This window comes from Ovis canadensis, chromosome 1 (assembly GCF_042477335.2).
Source record: "Ovis canadensis isolate MfBH-ARS-UI-01 breed Bighorn chromosome 1, ARS-UI_OviCan_v2, whole genome shotgun sequence".
Taxonomy (NCBI): Eukaryota; Metazoa; Chordata; class Mammalia; order Artiodactyla; family Bovidae; genus Ovis; species Ovis canadensis.
This window is the reverse complement of record NC_091245.1, coordinates 46,515,097-46,537,490: the sequence shown is the minus strand read 5'-3', so window position 1 is coordinate 46,537,490 and position 22,394 is coordinate 46,515,097. Positions and strand designations below refer to the sequence as shown.

Below are 22,394 nucleotides of genomic sequence, written 5' to 3'. Positions count from 1 at the left end.
ACGCAAAGATGGGCACAATAAAGGACAGAAGTGGTATGGACCTAACAGAAGCAGGAGATATTAAGAAGAGGTGGCAAGAATACACAGAAGAACTGTACAAAAAAAGGTCTTTATGACCTGGATAACCATGATGGTGTGATTACTCACCTAAAGCCAGACATCCTGGAGTGTGAAGTCAAGTGGGCCTTAGAAAGCATTATTACAAACAAAGCTAGTGGAGGTGATAGAATTCCAGCTGAGCTATTTCAAATCCTAAAAGATAATGTAAAAGTGCTGCACTCAATATGTCAGTAAATTTGGAAAATTAAGCAGTGGCCACAGGCCTGGAAAAGGTCAAAGAAAGGTAATACCAAAGAATGTTCAATTGTACAATTGCACTCATCCCACATGCCAGCTAAGTAATGCTCAAAATCCTTCAAGCTAGGCTTCAACAGTACATTAACTGAGAACTTCTAGATGTTCCAGTTGGATTTAGGAAAGGCAGAGAAACCACAGATCATATTGCCAACATCCATTGGAACACAGAAAAAGCAAGGGAATTCCAGAAAAACATCTGCTTCATTGACTACACTAAAGCCTTTGACTGTGTGGATTACAACAAACTGTGGGAAATTCTTAAAGAGTTGGGAATACCAGACCACCTTACCTGACTTCTGAGAAATCTGTATGCAGGTCAAGAAGCAATAGTTAGACTGGACAGGAAAAATGGACTGGTGCCAAATTGGGAAAGAGTACATTAAGGCTGTATATTGTCACCTGGCTTATTCAACTTATATGCAGAGTACATCATGTGAAATACTGGGCTGGATGAAGCACAAGCTGGAATCAAGACTGGTGCAAGAAATATCAATAATCTCAAATATGCAAATGACACCACTATAATGGCAGAAACTGAAGAGGAACTAAAGAGTCGTGAAAAGCTGGCTTAAAACTCACCATTCTAAAATCTAAGATCATGGTATCGAGTCCCATCACTTCATGGCTAATAGATGGGGAAACAATGGAAACAGTGACAGACTTTATTTTCTTGGGCTCGAAAATCACTGAGGACAGTGACTTAAGTCATGAAAGTAAAAGATGTTTTTTTCCTTGGAGGAAAAGCTATGATGAACCTAGATAGCATATTGAAGAGACATCGTGTTGCTGACAAAAGTCCGTATAATCAAAGCTATTGTTTTTCCTGTAGTCATATATGAATGTGAGAGTTGGACCATAAAGAATGCTGAGTGCTGAAGAATTGATGGTTTTGAACTGTGGTGTTGGAGAAGACTCTTGATAGCCGCTTGAACTGCAAGGAGATCAAACCACTCTATCCTAAAGGAAATCAACCCTGAATATTGGTTGGAGGGACTGATGCTGAAATTGAAGCTCCAATACCTCAGCCACCTGATACGAAGAGCCAATTCATTTGAAAAGAACCTGATGCTGGGAAAGATTGAAGGCAGGAGGAGAAGGGGATGACAGAGGATGAGATGGTTGGATGGCATCACTGATTCTATGGACATGAGTTCGAACAAACTCTGGGAGATGGTGAAGGACAGGGAGGCCTAGTGTGCTGCAGTCCATGGGTTTGAAAAGAGTCAGACACAACTGAGCAACTGAACAACAAGAATAGTTAATGAATCCATTCTATAGAGTACTCCAAAGAACATCATAAAATTAATACAGCAGCGAAGAGGTACTTAATTTATATCTGGAGAATAATGTACACAGTGAGAAACAGTGTTTCAAGTGTATTACCATTTTTCAGGCACTGAAATGAAAGTCGCTCAGTCACGTCCAACTCTTTGTGACCCTATGGACTATACAGTCTGGAATTCTCCAGGCCAGAATACCGGAGTGGGTAGTCTTGCTCTTCTCCAGGGGATCTTCCCAATCCAGGGATCAAACTCACGTCTCCTGCATTGCTGGCAGATTCTTTGCCAGCCGAGCCACAAGGGAAGCCCTTTCAGGCACTGAATATGTGCATATTATTCTATAGACTGACAAGAAAACAGGGCAAAAAAACTAAGTAAAATAAGGGGCTGTCCATACAATAATTTCAAGGAGTTTGAGCAATAGCTTATTTCATACCAAGCCCTCTCTAATCTGCTCTTTGTATTCTGAAATTCTATCATTGTAACTTAAGGGTTTGATTTCTATTTAATTGACAAGCCCTCCAGGAAAGCTGTCTGTTTAAGTTGGTGATAGCTCATCTGTTCCTTAGTGCAAATGAGTTTCAAGGCCCTTTTGAACATTGTTTGTTTTTTTTTTTTTTTTTTTTTGAGGGCAGAGGATGAGCCCTGAGCATCTAAGAAGATGTTAAGAACAGGCTCCATTAAAGGAGAGGCTCCAGTGAAAAGGGTCTTACTGATAGTAGTGTGTTGGAGCCAACAACACTCAGTCTCAATTCTGAGCTCAGTGACGTCAAGTTACCACTTTGAAATTTCTCAGAGAGCGAGGGTTCTGTCATTGACATAGGCACAGGCCACAGATCAGGCATTTTTCTTCCTGGAGAGACTTTTGTATACAATACTGGCTCTGCAACAGGAGACTGAGGACAGAGAAAATAACTTACAGAAATTCTCAATTAAGTCGGTTTTTTTTTTTAAGTGATCATGGGTGATTAAAGAAAAAAAGCTATGAACAGAAATGTTTTGCTGATTTTATGACTCTCCTCAGAGTAGGAAGCAAAGTATCCAGAGTTAGGGACTGTTATTAAGACTAATTTGACAATAAAATATGAGTTTGAGGTCTTATGACATTCATTTTGCTGGGAGGGTAGTTTGTTTCATCTGTTCATTAATTGATTAAGAGAAGAGAGTTTGGAGGCTACCATCATTTTATTATCCTTACTTTGACATTGCTTTTTCTTTTTTTAATAAAAACTTACCAGGTTAATGACTACATTAACAATATAGTCATAATGGCATATTGTGTGAAAATGACTCATTAGTTTCCATTGAAATGCAATTAAGACAGATTGCATTAGTCAATTTAAACAGGTATAATGGACATTTTCTGTTTTGCCTGAATAAAACAAGCAGAAATGGTCCTCGGACAATGGAAATATTTTCTCTTATCGTATATGCCCTTTCAAATGAGTCTACATTTTCATTTTAAACCATGTCAACTTGCTACTTTCCCATTAACCTAGGATGAGTAAAAATTTGCTACTTAAGCCGCAAATTCGTTTCCCATGTTTTACTTCTGTGTAATATTTCCCACACAAAAAATGGACTAATGAAGCTTTTAGAAGTGCTAATGACTTAACTGTCATTCTAACCTAGGGCTCTAGGACTTTTCCAACTAAAATCCAATCATAATTTCTTTTTCTGTTCTCAGAATGCATCAGTAAGAGAGTATAGGACTATCTCCAAAAAGTTAAAAAAAAAAGTCAACATGTGTATATATACATATACATACACACGAAAGAAAGAAAAGCAAAGAATAAAAGAAAAAGGAAATGACTAATAAGAAAAATGAGTCTTAAAGCAACACAAGAAGCCATGTACCTGCTCAATCCAAAAAGCAAAGCTGTTAAGTAGGAACCTAATAATCAGTCTAGCTATCAATATTCATTGAGCAGCTAAGAGTAGGGGCTCTATATTATTTGCCCTTATGCTTTTTGGACTCCTGAGAGTCTGTAAGCAGGATTGTACGTACAGCCTAAACACATTACGTGAACAAACAACATTAATTGGCTTTGGTATGCTGACACATGTAGGGCAGTCCATACTTACTTTCTGAAGAGGTAGTTCTTGTAGATCAAATTTAGACTTAGTCTGCAAGTTTAAAGTCATGCTTCTGCCTGCATGCATTGCTGAAATACCTCCATAGGGCAGCATGCCAAGGTTAACTGTGTTGTGTTTGTAAGCAGCATTCTGAGTAGAGGAAATAATCATGTGACAGGATGTGAACACATGCTCAACAAACTGATTATTACATGAACATGTTTAAATTTATAACATTTAACTTTATGCAGGCAAACGGTAACTTTCTTTTTTAAACATGCACTTGATCAGACAGAAGCATACAGTAAACAGTGTTAGTTATGAACATAATGAGTACCATCCAAAACTACAGAAAAGACAAAAAAGCAAAGATAACATTCTGTTTTACATTGTTACTATCTCATAGGCATAGAGCCTATCTTTTATATATCATGATTGTAGTGATTCTGGACAAATGTTTATCAGTAGTGATCTATTAATTCAAAAATTTCAAACAGTGAGGTCTTAAATTTTGTCAGCTGCAAATCTCATGGTCTCTTTCATATTGTGAGATTAGCATACACAAAAGACAAATACTAGCTCCTAATTCTGCCTTAAAACTAATGCCCTGCAAAGTTAAAGTGAAAATCAGTCAGTTTTTTTTTTTTTTCTGTCTTATAGGCATAATTATGGCAACTCAGGAAAAGAGCTGGTCAAAAAGTCATTCAATCTGACCAGTGGATGATTGAATTTATTAATTTAGTTAAACTACTCATTTTGTATGTGAATCCAATTATTCTCTTTTGTTGTTTCTTAAAAATTACATTTTAAACTGATGAAATTTCATAATGAAACTAAAGGAACTATGCTTTGAATTATTAATGCTATTTATCTGATATACCTAAACATTTATAGAATATTCTAGTGATATCTGCACTGCGGCTACCCTTCAGTAAGTGCATCTGAAGTTATTCCAAGTGGTTCAGTTTTTTTCTACAGAACTTCATTTTAAAATTAAGTCATTTTGCATATCTTGTCATCAGATGGTTTTCATCAGTATGATCTCTACTTTCTGCCTGTCATGAAAATACAATAACTGACAGCATTTGGCCCTTTTAATTAATTTTAAAAAATCTATTGAAGTTAGTACACTTTTTAAAACCGAATATTATTGAACATTAGCAGGAGACAGTTATTATTCTGACAGTTATTATTGCATTATTTGCAAAGTAATGATTTTTAGGATCAGAATTTTGTCAACTGAAAGACGATTACACTCCTGATGGTGTGCTGTCAACCATTCATATTTGTTATGGATACCTGATTATTTCATTCAGAGAATTTTTTTCATTGTCACCATGCCAAAGTTGAGAAGGACATTGAACATTTCAAGCTAGCACTTGAAGGATTCCTTAAGGTTTAAAATGACTTCAGTCTAGTGATTTCTCAGCAGCTATGGCAGAGTAGCAGTCTTAGACATATGGGTTCATGTTTTACTACCTCTCAGTCAAGTGGGGTTCTGTAGTGGAAGCACGAGCCTTGAGATCAAACCAAAGGAGAAAACAAGCACCTTTATTCTATGGCAGTACTCAGAGCTGCCTCTCCAAGGTCAACACCAAGCAAGGTCTTTAACCAACATTATGTAGAGCTGTTAAGCTTATCCAATGTCCAAGATTCTAGGCAGTTCTCTTTTATAAGGAATGGACAAAGATCTTGTAGTTTCCAGTGTAACTGTTTGATTCCCAGAGTTCAAATCACACAACTAAATTTTACTGGGAAGGAAGCAAGCTGTGCCTGGTGCAATCTCACTTTGGGCAAAATGTCAAATACCACAATACAGAACTATTTTTACATAATAAGTCTGTGCTCCAGTACCCTGAATTTATGTTGTATGTAAGTTTTAAGTAAGATACAACCTGAATAACTCAGCAACTTGATTGAGAGAGGGAAGAAGTTACTCAGAGAAAGGAGTAAGAGCTTTCAGGATTTGATGGATTGAAGCAGTATTCTAAGGTAATTTACTTTCTTTGAATTAAATGAGAAGCTATTGAACATACATTGAAATTGCTCTGAAAAATGAAAGACAAACTGAGGAAATTATAAACAGACACGGGATATGTGAAGACTAATTTAAAAGGGAGGCATTGTCACAACAAGGGAAAATACATACAAATTTACTTTTAGTTATCTGCATCTGGGATGGGCAGGGTCTCTAGAATTCTGCTGATCTAAATCCCCTTTCTTTAGTCCTATTTTCCTCCCTCCAAATTCCTGCTCCAACTAGGGAAGATGCCTACTTTACAGCAACTCTGATCAAGGGAAATGAAACATTTATCTGGGAAACTAGTAAATAAATGATAGTACCAAATGCTTAAAATTTTGTCTTTTTTTTTTTTTTTTTCATTATCTGTTTCCATTCACTCCTTTGTTGCCTCAATTTACTAGTCATTGTATACATGCTCCAAAAAGCTTCTGATAACCTTTCTCGGCTAGTTCATCTTACCCTGTTATGTATGGTCGTGTCTACACAAGGCCAGAGTTCCCAAACTGTACTGTTTTATTTGTCCCCAAATATTTTCGCCCTTCAAGTTATCTGTCTACATGGAGGGTAAAACTTGAAGTAAGGCATGGTGACAACCGACCAGGTGTCTCCCACTGACACCCAGTCATGGGGCTTTGATGAGGCTCCCTTCAAAGGGACTGAGCACATCTATTTGAAACAGACATTCTGATGAAATATTTTGCAAGGCAGAACCAGTTTCCACACTGAGAAACTAACACCCACACCCACATTTATTAGTTCACTCTTTTCTTATTAATAATTGTTTTTCTTGTCATGTAGACACGACCTACAAACAATATAATTATTTTAAAAGAGTACACCTGAAAACATAAAATTCACCATTAAGAAAATATATAATAAATGCAATGACCTATGCTTTTAATAGTTTTAACTAAAACTACTGAGTGAAACATTCTAATGGTATATTATTACCCAGATCCCCAATTTACACTGAGCGTTGAAACCTAGAAAATCAGAACAAAAAGCCCTATTTTCACAAACTAGAGTTTTAAGATTCTAAGGTCAATGCAGTGTACAGAGCCCTCTACACCAAAGCTACAAAGTACACTCAGTGGTGACGGTCAATTGATCATAGTTCTAGAAAATGAAATACCAGATTTCTCTTAGAGAGATATAAACAGCAACAAGAATATAATTCAGGCCTTATAGAAATTTTTTTTTACTCTCTTCAATTACTATGCATTCTGTGATTTATTGTGATTCAATTTTAACTGAATTGGGATTATTTTCCTCTTTTTTGCTGCAATATACACACACTAATTTGTATGTTTATAGTCTTCATAAAGACATCATCTATTTTTGTTGTCTGTAGTATGATTAGAATTTAAACATTTCTTTCTATATGAAAACCAACATTCTAAATGGCAGGACTTTCATTAAACAAAGTAATGTGTGGGAGGGCATTCAATCTCTGCTTATTTTATTTTTCTGTTTCTTGCTGGGAAGATTATTGCTCATTAGAAGTAACAACTTTAGGAGTCCCATAGCAGTAACTATATGCGGATTTTATAAACAAATTAGGTCTGACTTCAGTATATGTGAGTCTGTGCAGAATGGAGCAGAATACTCACTTTTCATAGATTCAATAAAAATAATTTTCTCTAGGTCACTAGAGAACAGTTTCGTGTCCTAGGAGAGGCATTTTGCCCTCATGGCTAGAAAGCAATTGAAGCACCATCCCATATAACAGAGTTGAATTCTTTCTCACTAACCACTTTTAGGATAGTTTTGATAAATAATTGACCTACAAGTGGTGAACTCTCGAAGAGCATTAAATAGTATCCATGAAAAACTATTATGATCAATTTCCCCACATATAAGATAAATAAAATGCTCATCATCTATTCATTCATGTAGTTCATGCTTCACTACATGTGCTCAGAAATGCCAATAAAGTAAAACTAAAGGCAGGAGGGATATTCTTACAGAGAAATGCCAAACATACCCTGTCTAACCTTCTAGCTTCTATATGTCTAAGCAGCTGTTGTCTCCAGTCTGCAGGCATTTTACCACAGCTCTCCTCTCCCTTGACAGGAGTGGGCCTCGTCTTTATATCACTGTTATCTGATGGCTTGTCACCATAGTTACCCAAGTTATAGTCAGATGGTATTTTTTCCAAAAGAGCTGCCATAGTAGGCCTAGCTGAAACTGGCCTGGTTTGGGAGGCACCGTAACTCTCTGTACTGTAGCTTCTTGCAGACAATGGCCTCCTTTGGGTAAGGTTTTTAACTGGAAAACTTCCCGCCTGAGCTTTCACTTCTTGATATGAAGGGTGTTCATCTTCATACCTGCCATTCCTTTTCAGGAACTGGGATTCAGTCACTGAAACGCTGCTTTGGCGATCCAGACCACCCCTATACGGAGGTCGGCCATACCTATCACTCGGAGTTAGCTCATGAGGTTCACTGACCCTTCTAAACATGGCCATTTCTGTAGAGCTCGCCAGGGAGTCAGCTCTTCGCAAGAAGCCTGCCCTGGCGCCTTGACTTGCAAACTGGGCGTTGACCACAGCATCTTCATTAACAGATGGCTGAGAAAATGAAAACATTTGCTCCACTGGTGGGTATCCTCGGTAAGCTCGAGGACTAACCAAATCCTTGGCGATGTTTTTCCCGGGTTGTTGCACGTACTCAGAATTGTGTTGAAAAGGGGGCGGTATCCTCTTTTCCGCTTTAACTTCCACTGCTCCTTGGGGATTGAAGCTTTGGTCAAACTGATAGACTTTTTTGGTCATGGATGCTTTCTGTTGTTGAGGCCCTTTACTGCTTCCGTAGGTGAGCATCTCATCATCCAGCATCGGGACTGACTGGCTTCGAGACATACTGGTCATCCCATGCTCTGGTCCCAACATTTTGTCAGGTCGTTCATGACTTCCCAAGTGATCACTCCCAGTAGCATAGTTTTCTAATGGTATATTATAAACCTTGTATGTACCAATGTCAATCTCATCGATACTCTGTGACTTTTTGAATTTATTGGACTTGATATCTTTCATTAGTGGGGAAAGCCTCTCTGTGCTTTTGCTAATCGAAATAACACCTTTAGAAGAGTCTGGGCGGCAGTGGATTTGAGAAAAAACATTACTGAGACTCCTGTTGGGATTAGAATCGTGATACTCCCACGGTACTCCTGGAGAAAAAGGACTAGGGATTTCAGTAGCTTCTTTTATATGTTCTTTCCTTTCAGGCAATGGGCTGGTGGTAGGAGTTGTCTCTAATTTGGAAGGGAAAGCAGTCCTGTCTTCAAAAGGACTAGGGGTTCTGGTCCAATTCTGCCAAGGATTGGAAGGAGGCACTTCTGTTTCTGGTGTGTGTCTGTGTGTAGACTGCTCAAGTTCCAGGGGAACACCAACAATCCTATCCTGCCTAATCAAAGGCCTGCGTCCATGAGAAGATGTGCTTCTAGCTTTCGAACTCAGGAGGGGATTATTGTTGGCATTCTCGCCTGTGGTCTCCTCGGCAACAAACCCCGTGTTATCATAATGGGAGCCATCGGTCCAGTTGTCTGTGAATGCGTCACTCATTGGCAGCCGGTCAGGACGCTGTGGTAGGTTCCCTGGGGGGACAGCCTCCCGCTGGCTGAGTAATGGCTTTGCATCAAGAGGCTGTGGGAAAGATTGTGCAATCCTGTGAACACAATGGGAAGAAGAAACATGAAAATGAGGAAGAGCTGGGTCTTTGCCAGAAAGAGAACAAGCAGGCAAGAATACCAGCATCCTTTGTTCAACTGATCATTCAGCCACACTTCACTTATGATTAAGAATAGTATTTTTATTTCATGTCCAAAAAAATTCACCCCTTTACCCTGATCTTTTATTTCTTCTCAGTTACCACCTTCCAGTACATATAGTTTACTTACCTATTATATTTATTGCACATTGCCTTGTGTCCTCTGCAGGATGTAAACTCATGAGGGCAGAGGTTTTTTTTTCTCTTCGTGCCTAACATAGTACTTGGCACATAGTAGGTACTAAGCACATATTTGTCAGATGAAGGAATGAATGAATAAATGAGTGAATGAAGAAATACAGAGATTTTCAGTAATGGTCCTGAAACCTGTCTGATAATTAGAACTACCTGATTCTTGGCCTCCATCTCTGGAATTTCTGATTCAGTACACTTCCAAACTATTGGTTGAAGGTACCTTTCTTATCACTTTTTGGTATATCAAATAAATTCAAATTGTCTTCAAATAATATATTTGAGGGGCAGGTATTGGAAGACATTAAATCCATTGTATAGTGAATGCATTCACATATCTTTTTCTAGAAGGTAAATAAAATTATGAGTATTGGTCATTGGTATGTTTATTCCAGTGACCACAGTATCTCTAGATGATGCCCATTTTTCTAAGTTTATTTTAAACCATTTGCATACTAATCTCAAATTATATATCTTTTATTATAGCCTTTTAAGTGCTTTCACTAACTGAAAAAAAAAAGTGCATTGGAAGGCATTTTCCAAAAGTACCTAAATCAGTCTCAGCTTGTATGACAAATAATAAATTTATAAACTGAGTTAAATTTTTATCATTGGCATCAGTGAGTAGAAACAGTCATTAATTAATTACCAAAGAATATATTGCAGATGGTATTGATATTATCAGTTAAATCTGCATGGAAGTCATTGATTATCTATGTCATATGACAATTTTTATTTGCTATTTGTAGTGTGAAATATAGCAACAAGCTATAAAAAAAGGAATCAGAACTGGGCAAATGCTACTTCTCTGAGTCACTTTATTGCCCTCTATGGCTTTTGATCTTAATATATCTGTAAAAATGAAAGTAAAATAGAATAGAAGGCATTTTGGAAGGATTTAATACTTTTACTTACATTCTAACTTTCCCATGTGGTGATAAAATGATGATGATGAAGAGGCCAATGAAAAATTTATTGAGTTCACTTTGTACTCAGCACTTAGTGCTTTCCATGCATTTTACTCTAGTTTTTAACACCATTTTGGATGCTGAATGCCCAAATATGTCACAATTATGTAATGATGCAAACACAACTTTTGATTAATTATTTTTGGTTCTATCCTCTCAATCTGCTAATCTCTTACCATCTCTCCCATAAACAATGGTTTTGCTTCACAAAATGGATTCATTCGCTCTTGGAAATCCCAGCGGGACTACATTTGCTTACCTGCCCCTTAGGTCTTCTATGCCATTCATGTGCTGAACACAATTCCCAAATTAGGAAGATTCCATTTTTTAAAAAGTTGCTGAAAATAAGCATTTGGGGACAGAAAAGAGGGAATTCTAAACACACCTGTTACCCCACAAAGAATTATGTACTGCATCTTTAGCTGTTGTCTGCAAGGACCCCATTTTAACCCGGGTGTTAGAGGATCCTGAGGAAGCCTGGGAAGGTGAGTAGTCTGAGTAAGTGCCTGAGGAAACACTGTTATTCAGACAGTGAGTTTTGTCAACTTCAGATTCATCAGTTGATTCTGAAATGTAAAGGGAAAAAAAATATTATAGTGCTATGAACATTGACAAGTATAAACAGAAAAGCAAGTATGAAAAATAGCATACTAGTGAATGTCAGAAATACATATTACAAAATATTTCTATAGACTATGGTGTATCATAATTTACAACTGGTGATTCGTCATGCACATGCATTTGTGGCACATTTTCCACATCAGGTTCACAATGTTACCTTTTTTGTCCTTCCCTAGCAGAACAAGTTTGGGTGGGTACAGAGGGGTCTCAGCTAATGAAGGGTGAAGTTCCCCAATCCTCATTTCATTAGCTGGATGAACAAAAGAATCCTGAGAGATATAATAATATAGGACAAGGAAAGTAAACATTTAAATACTGGTTAACCAAGAAGGCAATATCTTTATTTGGCTCAGATATAATAGGACTCTAGAATCTAGTTCACTGTGGCACGCTAGAAGAAGTGAATCATACGTATCTCTAAGGTAAGCACTAAAATGTTTTTTTTTTCCTAATTTAAATGAGTCCATTTATCCCTCAAACACTTTTTGAAAGCTATTTATATGTCTTACACTGTGCGAAGAACTGCAGAGTTTCCAAAGAAAGACAAAATGTCACCCATGCCCTGTGGGGATTTACAGTCTAGTTACGGAGTTAGATATAACTCATAAAACAAGATTGAATTATGATAAGTAATATATAAGTAATATATAAGATAGAAGCATGTAAGAGTTCTAAGGGGTGAACTCTTTTAGAGTTCTAAGAGTAAAGTATACACTGACAAACTAGATTTTTTTTTGGATTATTAACAAAGTTAATGCACAATTGGACCTATTTTAACCACCAATCTCTCTCTCAATGCCTACTGTTTTCCAAGTGATCATCTCAGTTTCTTTGGTTATGTCATGCCTTCTTCCTAAGATTTCTGGTTTTCTCATGATCAATCTAGCCTGCTAAATCTTCACTCTAAATTCATTCACTGAGTGTAATGAACAACACTGGTATAAGAATATAACTTTATAACAAAATAATCATATTAAAAAAACCAATGGATTTTAAACTTCTGTAGCAAATTTGGAAAACTCAGCGATGGCCACAGGACTGGAAAAGGTCAGTTTTCATTCCAATCCAAAAGAAAGGCAATGCCAAAGAATGTTCACACAATTGCATTCATCTCACACACTAGCAAATTAAAGCTCAAAATTCCCCAAGCCAGGATTCAACAGTAAATGAACCATGAACTTCCAGATGTTCAAGCTGGATTTAGAAAAGGCAGAGCAACTAGAGATCAAATTGGCAACATCCACTGGATCATTCAAAAAACAAGAGAGTTCCAGAAAAACATCTACTTCTGCTTTATTGACTATGCCAAAGCCTTTGACTGTGTGGATCACAACAAACTGAGGAAAATTCTTGAAGAGGTGGGAATACCAGACCACCTGACTTGCCTTCTGAGAAATCTATGCAGGTCAAGAAGCAACAGTTAGAACTGGACATGGAACAACAGACTGGCTCCAAATTGGGAAAGGAGTATGTCAGGGCTGCATATTTGTCACCCTACTTATTCAGCTTATATGCAGAGACAGCATGAGAAATGCTGGGTTGGATGAAGCACAAGCTAGAATCAAGATTGCTGGGAGAAATATCAATAATCTCAGATATGCAGATGACACCACCCTTATGGCAGAAAGTGAAGAACTAAAGAGCCTCTTGATGAAAGTGAAAGAGTAGAGTGAAAAAGTTGGCTTAAAACTTAACATTAAAAAAAACTAAGATCATGGCATCCAGTCCCATCAGTTCATGGCAAATAGGAAAAAAATGGGAACAGTGAGAGATTTTATATTTTTGGGCTCCGAAATCACTGCAGATGGTGACTGAAGCCATGAAATTAAAAGATGCCTACTCCTTGGAAGAAAAGCTATGACCAACCTAGACAGCATATTAAAAAGCAGACACATTACTTTGCTGACAAAGGTTTGTCTAGTCAAATGTATGGTTTCTCCAGTAGTCATGTATGGATGTGAGAGTTGGACTATAAAGAAAGCTGAGCACCAAAGAACGGATGCTTTTCAACTGTGGTGTTGGAGAAGACTCTTGAGAGTCCCTTGGACTCCAAGGAGATTCAACCAGTCCATCCTAAAGGAGATCAGTCCTGAAGACTCATTGGAAAGATTGATGTTGAAGCTGAAACTCCAATACTTTGGCCACCTGATGTGAAGATTGACTCACTGGAAAGGACCCTGATGCTGGCAAAGATTGAAGGCAGGAGGAGAAGGGGACGACAGAGAATGAAATGGCTAGATGGTATCACTGACTCGATGGACATGAGTTTGAGTAAACTCTGGGAGTTGCTGATGGATGAGGAAGCCTGTCCATGGGGTCGGAAAGAGTCAGAAATAACTGAGCAACTGAAATGAACTGAATTCAACTTATTATTCCCAATTAACCAGGTAGCAAGAGAACATTAAGAAATGCAAAAATACTAAATTTTCATTTTTCTAGGTATAAAAGTGGCTTGTTTATTCTCCTGAGTAAGTAGTGATATAAATTTATGCACAATAGTTATCTTTATGTCTGCTACCCTAGGTAGCTCTCAATTTCAAAATTCAGTTGCACACTTCTTTGATTAATAGTCTTTGTGAATTGGGTATTTGTTGCTGTGATCAAAAAATCAAGTGCCACCCAAAAATCAATGTGAAACAGAATTTAGAATTGTGGTATCCAATATTATTCCAAGGTTTGAGGTGGTAGGTGGTGTCTAAAAGGTGCACACATTTCATTAGTAAGTAGTTTTGGTTATTTAAGAGTGAAATAAAACTGTTATTTTTTCTTTCAGTTTATGTGTGTTGTTTTTCAGTCACTAAGTCATGTCTGACTCTGCGACCCCATGGACTGCAACACGCCAGGCTTGCCTGTCCTTCACTATCTCTCAGAGTTTGCTCAAACTCATGTCCATTGAATTGGTTTTGTGTACTGTTTCTCAACCACTAAATGGGGCATAAATATTTACTAAGTTGTTCAGACCTAACAATAATAAATAGAACTGTTATGTATTTCTTGGCTATAACTGTTTATTAACCACTGACACTTTTGAGCCTTTGAAATTTTAAGTCTCTTAGGCTTTGATTTTTATATATAAATAAAATCTGGCTCCTTAAAAACTGTTTCTAAGTCATCCAGTTTATGGTATTCTTGGCCATAGTCTCAGTCTAGATTTACATTAAAACTATTGGCATAGGGTTGCAAATAGAAAGTGATCAATAATTATATTGATATATTTTCCTTCTTCGTCTTTCTCTGTTGTTTTTACCTTTTTTTTTTCTTTCTGTTTTCTGATTCTGCCTACCTCTATTTGCCTTTTTCGTGGTTCTCCATATTTAACAACATGGATAAATATATCATGTAGTGTGGAAGAGGGTACTCTTCCACATTCTTGGCAGTATGATCTAAATAATGATGATTCAAAAATTTCATACACAGGCAAAACATAAAATAAAAATGCATAATATACACAGACCAGCTAGACACTTGGTTATTTGTATTTATTATATCTGAAAGTAGAATAGATAGAGGGTGTGGGTGCTTAGTTGCTCAGTCGTGTCTGGACTATAACCCAACCAGGCTCCCCTGTCTATAGAATTCTCTAAGCAAGAATACTGGAGTATGGCCCCTTAATTTGCGTGCAGTAATTTGAAAAGGGAGGATGATACAGAAAGCAACATCTTCTCGTTCTAGGATGTCTAAAAATTGAGGAAAGATCTAGAATCTTGATTTCAGGAAAAATGTTGATATTATCAGTGAAATTTCAAGAGGAAAAGGCTTGTAGAATAAGAAAACTAAGAGTGGGGCAAATCACAGAAATAAATATGAAGCTAAAAGCTGAGCTTCCGTCTTATTTAGCTTGTCTACTATAGCTAATTAGGAAGTTCAGATAGCTAATACCAAGTCACTGTACTGTTTTTTAAGGAGGGCAGGATTAGACTTGTGTTTTGTAAAGATCAAAAGCAAGGCAGTGAGGAAGCTTGGGACAAAGTAAGCCAAGAAATTGACAGTTTTTACAGAAATGAAGGGCAGAGTTCAAGCAAGACCTGAGGAGTATTAGGAGACTCACTCATGAAACTGTATAGGCGTTGGTGATTGTTTGGAAGGGGCATAGAGAAGGGAGAAAGAAGGAAAAAGAAATCAAAATACCTCTCAATTGTCTAGCTTGAGTGAACTGGTAGATAATGGTACCAGCTGAGGTCAAGACCAATTATGCAGAGGAGAAGTAAGTCTGAAGTGAAAAGATTAAATTTTTTTTTGGATTTGTTAAGTTTGGAGTCCTTGTCGGACAATTTTAAGATTTTTTCTCTACTATCAGGTTATCATTAAATTCATGATCAAAGCTCCTTTTTCCTTGCCTCACTTCTTCCATCCAGGTATAAAGCAATTTTAGGATCTATGTATTTTGCTGTAGTTATTCAGCTTATGGATTATCATTACCTTACAGTTATATGATGACAGGAGAGCTAAATATAAAGTGTATGTATACTTCTGTGTACACACTAGCTCTTAATTTTCCTCCTTTTTATATTATTGCAGTACTTAGATATAAAAGTCTGTTGCTTTGTTATAAAATATCTGTAATATTTTAGAAATGAAGAAGTACATTAATATGGCTCTTATAGGCAAAATAAAGAAGTGCTGAAAATGAATAAGTGGTGCACACCATGCTTATTTTTGCTTAGGCTTTTTTTTTCTCTTTGCCTAGAATGCCTTCCTCTGTTTTTGACTTTAAAAGAATCACCCAATCTTGAACATGGAATTCAACCTTTAACACGTCATGTAACTTTTAAAGTGACTGGCAATGATCATGTGTGTCTCCAGTTTCTTAGAGTACTGTACTCTCCATCACAAAGCCGATCATGTTATCACACTTTATATATTCTCCAGTTGCTTCATCTGTCTTAAATTTACCTGGTTAGTCTCTAAATTATTTGGGGACTATTAATACATTTTATATTTCTTTTCTTTCTCTCACAGTGTTTAGCACAGTGTTAAATGTACAGTTGGTGTTCAATCAGTGCAACAAACTGACGCTTTGAAATGCAGATTTGTAAAAGAGTTTTGTCAACCTAGATATTTAAGCAGCATGTATAGGAATTTCTAGATATACTCATATCAGTTATGTTTCTAATGAAGATAAAAAGATGATAATAAAATTAGTTGAAGAGTAGATGAGATAGTACAGAGGTGGCATAAATGTAGTTGAATTCTTTTCAGACCACACAAATTGATAAGGATGAATATTTAATTCATTCTAAAATATAGGAATTAAGCTTCATATTACATTCCATAAAGCTAAATTTCAAAGTTATTGCCCCCTTTTTGCTGCTTATAATAGTGTTTTCTATAAAGGGTGAAACCCAAACACAAAAATATTTAAAAAAATTGGCCCTAAATCTGATCAAGAGTTTTAATAAGATCTGCAGAATAATAATAAAACTTCATTTATACTTCTCTAATGACTCATACAATAAAAGTTAGGGATAGTCAAAGGAATATTGTGAAAATGATTTAACTTACTGACCAGGACTAGCCAGGTGAGTAAACTATTCCTTCTGCGTATTGGAACTTTCGAAGCTGTATTAATGGTTTAAGACCATGAAGGTGTCATTTATTAAATGCAACCCTCAGAGTTAAAAAGAGTAGACAGATTTATTTATACATTAGGAAAAAATGCACCTAATGAAGATCTGCTCAGTTAAAAAAAATATCATTTAGTAATTTCAAAAAATCCAAACCACACTGGCAATTACCAATAACCTTGAAATACCTCCACTGTAATCTCCTTTGGGGCTACAGGCCACTTGTGTTCATATTTTTCTTTCACAGTTTGCTCCGTGTTAGCAGTTGGATTTGAATTTTCAACACGCACTCCATGGCTTGGTTTACCCACCAGATTTTGAACAGATTTTACCATATTCTTTAAATCCTCTGGATAAGGAGTTGGATATCGTTTTAGGTTTATTTCAACCTAGAAGTTTATAAAAAGAAATTTAACATAAAAATACCTTCAGCAAGCATGTTCACAAAACTCCATTTTATGCGCAGTAGTATAACCAAATGCAATATAGTGAGTGTTGAGCTGGCTGAAAAACTGTGCTATAGAGTGTTCTTTACACACTCTGCCTCCTAGGGCTTCTCCCCACCCCTGGTCACCCTTCTAGATTAAAAACAATTTTGGGGTTTTATCCTGTTTAGACCTACTCTATAAATGGTTGAAATAGCAGTAGGTCAAACACTTAAGTGATTGGTAATCTCTGAAAAATTTAATCAAGTTACTGTCAGCTTTATTTATACTTTAGAGGCTATTCTCTGCACTATCTTAATTATTTATAAATAACTTTTGACATTAGAAATATCTTTGAAATATCAATGCAGGTGATGCAATGAGACTCTAAAAGATTTACAAGTAGATTTATCACTTATTGAAAAAAATGGGGAGTTGACACTATCTATTAATATCATCAAATATGCACCAGCTCTATGTTAATCAGCATGTTACATCAGAAGGTAGGTAGCTAATTCTTGTTAATAACTTAAAGAAACACCTTTAGAAAGGTTTTCATGTTAGCTTTTACCCTAATAAAGTAACATGCATTATAGGTTATATCTTACAATAAAGAGAAAAAAAATTGAGACCTTTGTCTAAGATAGTCTAGGTAAATACGTAAATTTTGGCTGGTTTTTATTGAGAGATTTATTTCCATTCTTGAATTCATTTTTGGCATATGAATCTCACTTTAAGGAATACATGTATATTAATTATTATTCTTCACATTTAATTTAGAGAAAGAAAATATGAGACATTCCATATAGAATATTCCACCATCAGAGTGCTTAAAATATATTTAAAATGGCATAGATATAAATTATCCAGGCTGATTAAAATGGAGTAAGAGGAAAAATAGGGGCATATTTACTTGGCTTGGTTTATTCTAATAGCCATGTCTTTTTGCATCTGAGTAGAATCAACTTTACAAAATGGAATGATTTATGTGACTGTGGTGAGTATGTGTTATTAAAAATATGTGTGAGGGTGGTTTAGAAGTGAGCAGAGGTGGAAGAGGAAGAGAGGGAATGAGAGATTAAAAGAGAAAAAGGGTGGGGCACACACATCCCCCCATACCTGTGTAACACATGGAATGTAAGAAACTATGACAGTGGTATAGATCTGAGGGTTATAAATATGAATTCAAACACTTTTGCTCATCTGCAGTTTAGCAAATCCACCAACTTTGTTACTCTAGTATATTTTCTTGTGGCTCACTGTCCATATTAAATACTGGGATTAGACTTCACTGGATGATTTTTAACATTCGCTTCAGTACTAAAATTATTTTTTCAATTAATGTTTAGAAAGCTTATAAAAAATCAGATAATTTTGTTAGTATAAATATCATTGAAATGTGATTTAATCCTTAACATGCTGAAACAAGGATGAAGTTAATAATATATAGAAATAAATCTAAAAAAATATAACCCATAAAAAAATTAGACTTTACAAAAAAAAAGTATAAGTTGTTAGAGTGTAATATAAGTATTTCTCAGGGTACTTTATAATGCATTCTTAAATAAATAAAAAGGATGATAGCCATGCTAGACAAAGTCCACTGGGATGCATGCATTCTTGGATCTGCTGTTTAAATTGGTATTAGAAACATTAATCACAAATTCAATCTGAGTTTTAAATTATATTATTGAACTTGTTTAAAAATACCTGATATCAGAGGACTAAAAGTCAAAAAACTACATTTATAAAATTTAAATTATAAAATGATATGCCTAGTATACCAATTAAGAACACCTTTTAATTTTTAATAAGTGGTGGTATATGAATGAAAAGTAATTTTCAAATAAGGCATTAAATTAAAATTCTACACATCTTAAAATATCTTCAATGTAAAATTACATTTGTAAACTGAATCAAAGGCAAAAAATGGGATGGGACATGTTCTTTCTTAATTGAATTAAATACTTCATTGAATAATGTAATCTAATTTTTGAAGATGCTGTGTCTCCACTGACACGATTAGATAACTATTTTCTTATGGCCATAGTGCTGAAACTTTCTGGTTTTTTTATAAACAAGTTAATGTTATATTTGGTCACATCACTGAATATATTTGGGTACTTTATCTCTGTAAAAATATTTAAATGTGGAAATAGAGTAGATTTGCCATGAAGCTAAAGAAGTTTGTTTGAGGGTATATCACCTTCATGGGCTCTTTCAAAGCCTTATAAGGGGCCCTACTTATGTATTTACAGGGTTATTTTATATTCTTTTCCTTAAAGAGGCTCCTCTCCAAATTGTGGAAAATCATGAAATCTGGAATTGTTCCACCTATACAATAAGGTCCTTGCTTCCCATTTGCTAGTCTACCAGCAGAATTGACTGGAATAACTAAATTTTACCCCCAACTAGCTATAAGCCACAAATCTGACCAGTTTCTATTTGTGTAAAATAAGTAGATGTAATGATAATATTTAGAGTTAATTCAGAACTCAAATAAGATAAATGTAAAAGTTCTTTGAAAATATACAATTTCTATTCAGAGATTAGATACTATTTTTAATATTAGATTCTACTTAGGTATTTTTAAAATCTGGAGTCTTTTGGCAATTTAGATCTATTATATATATGTCTAACCATAATATCTAACTGGATCTTTTTCAGGTTGTATGCACCAATATCATTTATTCAATATTTGCCATGTGCCAGGCACTATGCAAAGTGTTTCCAACTCATGTGTGATGTGCTTCTGAAATGAATAAACATGATCATAAATACAATTATATTTATAGTTTGGTAAAGCTCAAATAAAAAAGTAGTTTCTTTATATTTCTAAATATATAAGTTATAAATATTCCCTTATTCTAATATGGGATATATGTAATAGGTGGTAAAAATTTGTCAGTTATGTTCTTAGTAAAATATTGTCTATATCACTCACCATAAAGTATTTGCTCATTTTACATATACATTTTATCAAAATGCAAGATTTTTACTGAAATGTTATTTTATCTTAATTTTGAAAAATAGAAGTGTTTCACAACATTATATATATCTTAGACCTTGAAAAAAGTGCAGTAAATGCAAATAGTAGCTGCAAGATGTTGGAGACTCCCAAAGATTTGGCAATGAAGAATTAATGTTAACAGTAAGGGAAAAAAAAAAAAAACCAGTAAGGGATTTAGAAATGATATCACAAATTCACATAGAAGTATGCTTTTCTTATATAATGATTAAAATATAATTTGATTTGACTGTAAATTCCAGTAAGAGAAATAATAGTTAATGCTTTGGTTGTTAGTTCTTTTAAATATCTTATTCTAGAAATTAATTGGAACATTTTATAGAAAGGAAACCTATAGTAGTTTCAGTTAGGATTCTCAGCTTGCTTTATATTGTAGAAAGAATATAAGCCGCAGAATAAGAATCTAGTCCACTATATGTGGATGATAAAGTTTATAAAAAGTAGTGCTCTTCTACTTCCCATGAAGATTTTCTTTTTCATTAAACTCTTAAACACCCCACCTACTGAGATAAGGAAGTCCTATTTGCCAGAATTTCCAGGCCAATCTTCTCTTACAGGAATTCTCATTATCTGTGCCTTCAAATTAAAGGGAAATTGATGCTTTTCAATAGATGTTCATCTTTGTGTTCAAAATCCACTCTCAGCAAATTTCAATTGCAATTTCATGCTGTTTTAAGAATCTAGCTTTAGTTATTCAATCTCTCCTAGAATTGATATTACAGAAAAATGTGTGTATGTCTGGGGACAATTTAGATTGCATCAATAGTGTCATCAACATTCTGCCCAACTATTGGTATTCCCACACTTTAAGAGAAAGACCTTGGAAAAAAACACATAAACAAAAATGAAGTACCCAACTCAAAAACCATGCCAGCTATCCCACCAGTAGGCATCTCATATTGATGTTCCCTCCCCCTCTGACTCAGTTCTTCCCTCCCCATTGCCGATGTCAATGAACAAAAGTTAAATTGGGATCAAACATTGGCAATTGAAAGGTTTCTAGATGATCAACATTTCTTACCCCACATCATGCAGAACATACCCCATAAACCACTGTTCCAAGGTTGCTTCTACATAGGGGATTCTCCTACCCCAAACACCTAGGCCTACCTGTCTGCCACTTAGAGAGGGAAGAGTGGTAGATTGTGCTGCAACTGGCAATGGAGTGCACATGCTCCTTTCCTGCTGGAGGCCACTTATACAACCCCATGCCAGCTGTGGGTCATTCTGGGGGACAGGCATTTCTTGGATCTGCTGATCACACCTGGCCCATGGTGTGCAGCAATCGCCAGACAGTCTGGCAGGTTGGAGAGTAATCCCACGCTGGCCCCTTTCCCAGGGGGCTTGGCAGGAGTGATCCTGTGGGAGAAGGAATCTCCATTTTCTGGGAGAAAGAGGAGCACTGTAGCAAAACTTTCACTTTATCATTTTTCTATTCTTGATTTTTTTTTTTCATTCTGGGTAATGCGTTTAAAACAACCATCAGAAAATTAGTTTTAACTCTGCGTGATAAAACAGTACCAGTGTCACACAAAACCACAGGGTCTCAATTTCTTCACACAAGGCAGCATTCATACTACACTAAGCACACTATAAGTAGGGCATTATACTCTAGTCCATTTGGAAGTTAATGCCATAGGTTAGCAGTTCCTTTTAAAATTTTATGTAAATTAAAGGTAAAATGAAAATGGTGCTAAATTTAATGTATATGTAATGAGCCAGAAAAGTATAATTTCGTGTAAGATTTCAGCATATTCCATTCATCATGCTTCCATGATGATTTATTTAGATGTTCGCTCATATTCTAATTTTTCCAATAACCAATAGCATTGGAAATACTCAAATTAGTCAAAACCAAGTACTCTGAGATTTTGGAAACATGTATTATTTCCCCAATATATAAAATAAATCAAATATAAATAAACATAGAGAAAATGTACTCTAAAGTATAATGAACCTACTCTCATTAAAATCAAACCTGATCACATAACACACGAACAGGGCTTCTAAATGTCTGTTTGCATTTACTATATTTTATGCTTTCATTGACACATATACCAAAGCATATTAAGTGTACTCTTTTCTTCCTAGAG

General features: G+C 35.7%; 1 protein-coding gene across 1 annotated transcript in view; it reads right to left on the bottom strand.

The window, feature by feature from the left end:
* The window catches only part of LRRC7 (leucine rich repeat containing 7), a 615,708-nt gene that overhangs the window by 91,372 nt on the left and 501,942 nt on the right, over positions 1-22,394 (bottom strand). Inside the window, exons 17-22 of the mRNA XM_069565050.1 lie at positions 21,412-21,660; positions 17,037-17,237; positions 11,442-11,553; positions 11,049-11,229; positions 7,721-9,401; positions 3,723-3,863 (exon numbers count right to left, since the gene is read on the bottom strand). Coding sequence (XP_069421151.1) covers positions 3,723-3,863; positions 7,721-9,401; positions 11,049-11,229; positions 11,442-11,553; positions 17,037-17,237; positions 21,412-21,660 — 2,565 coding nt within the window. The remainder of the gene's footprint in view (positions 1-3,722; positions 3,864-7,720; positions 9,402-11,048; positions 11,230-11,441; positions 11,554-17,036; positions 17,238-21,411; positions 21,661-22,394) is intronic.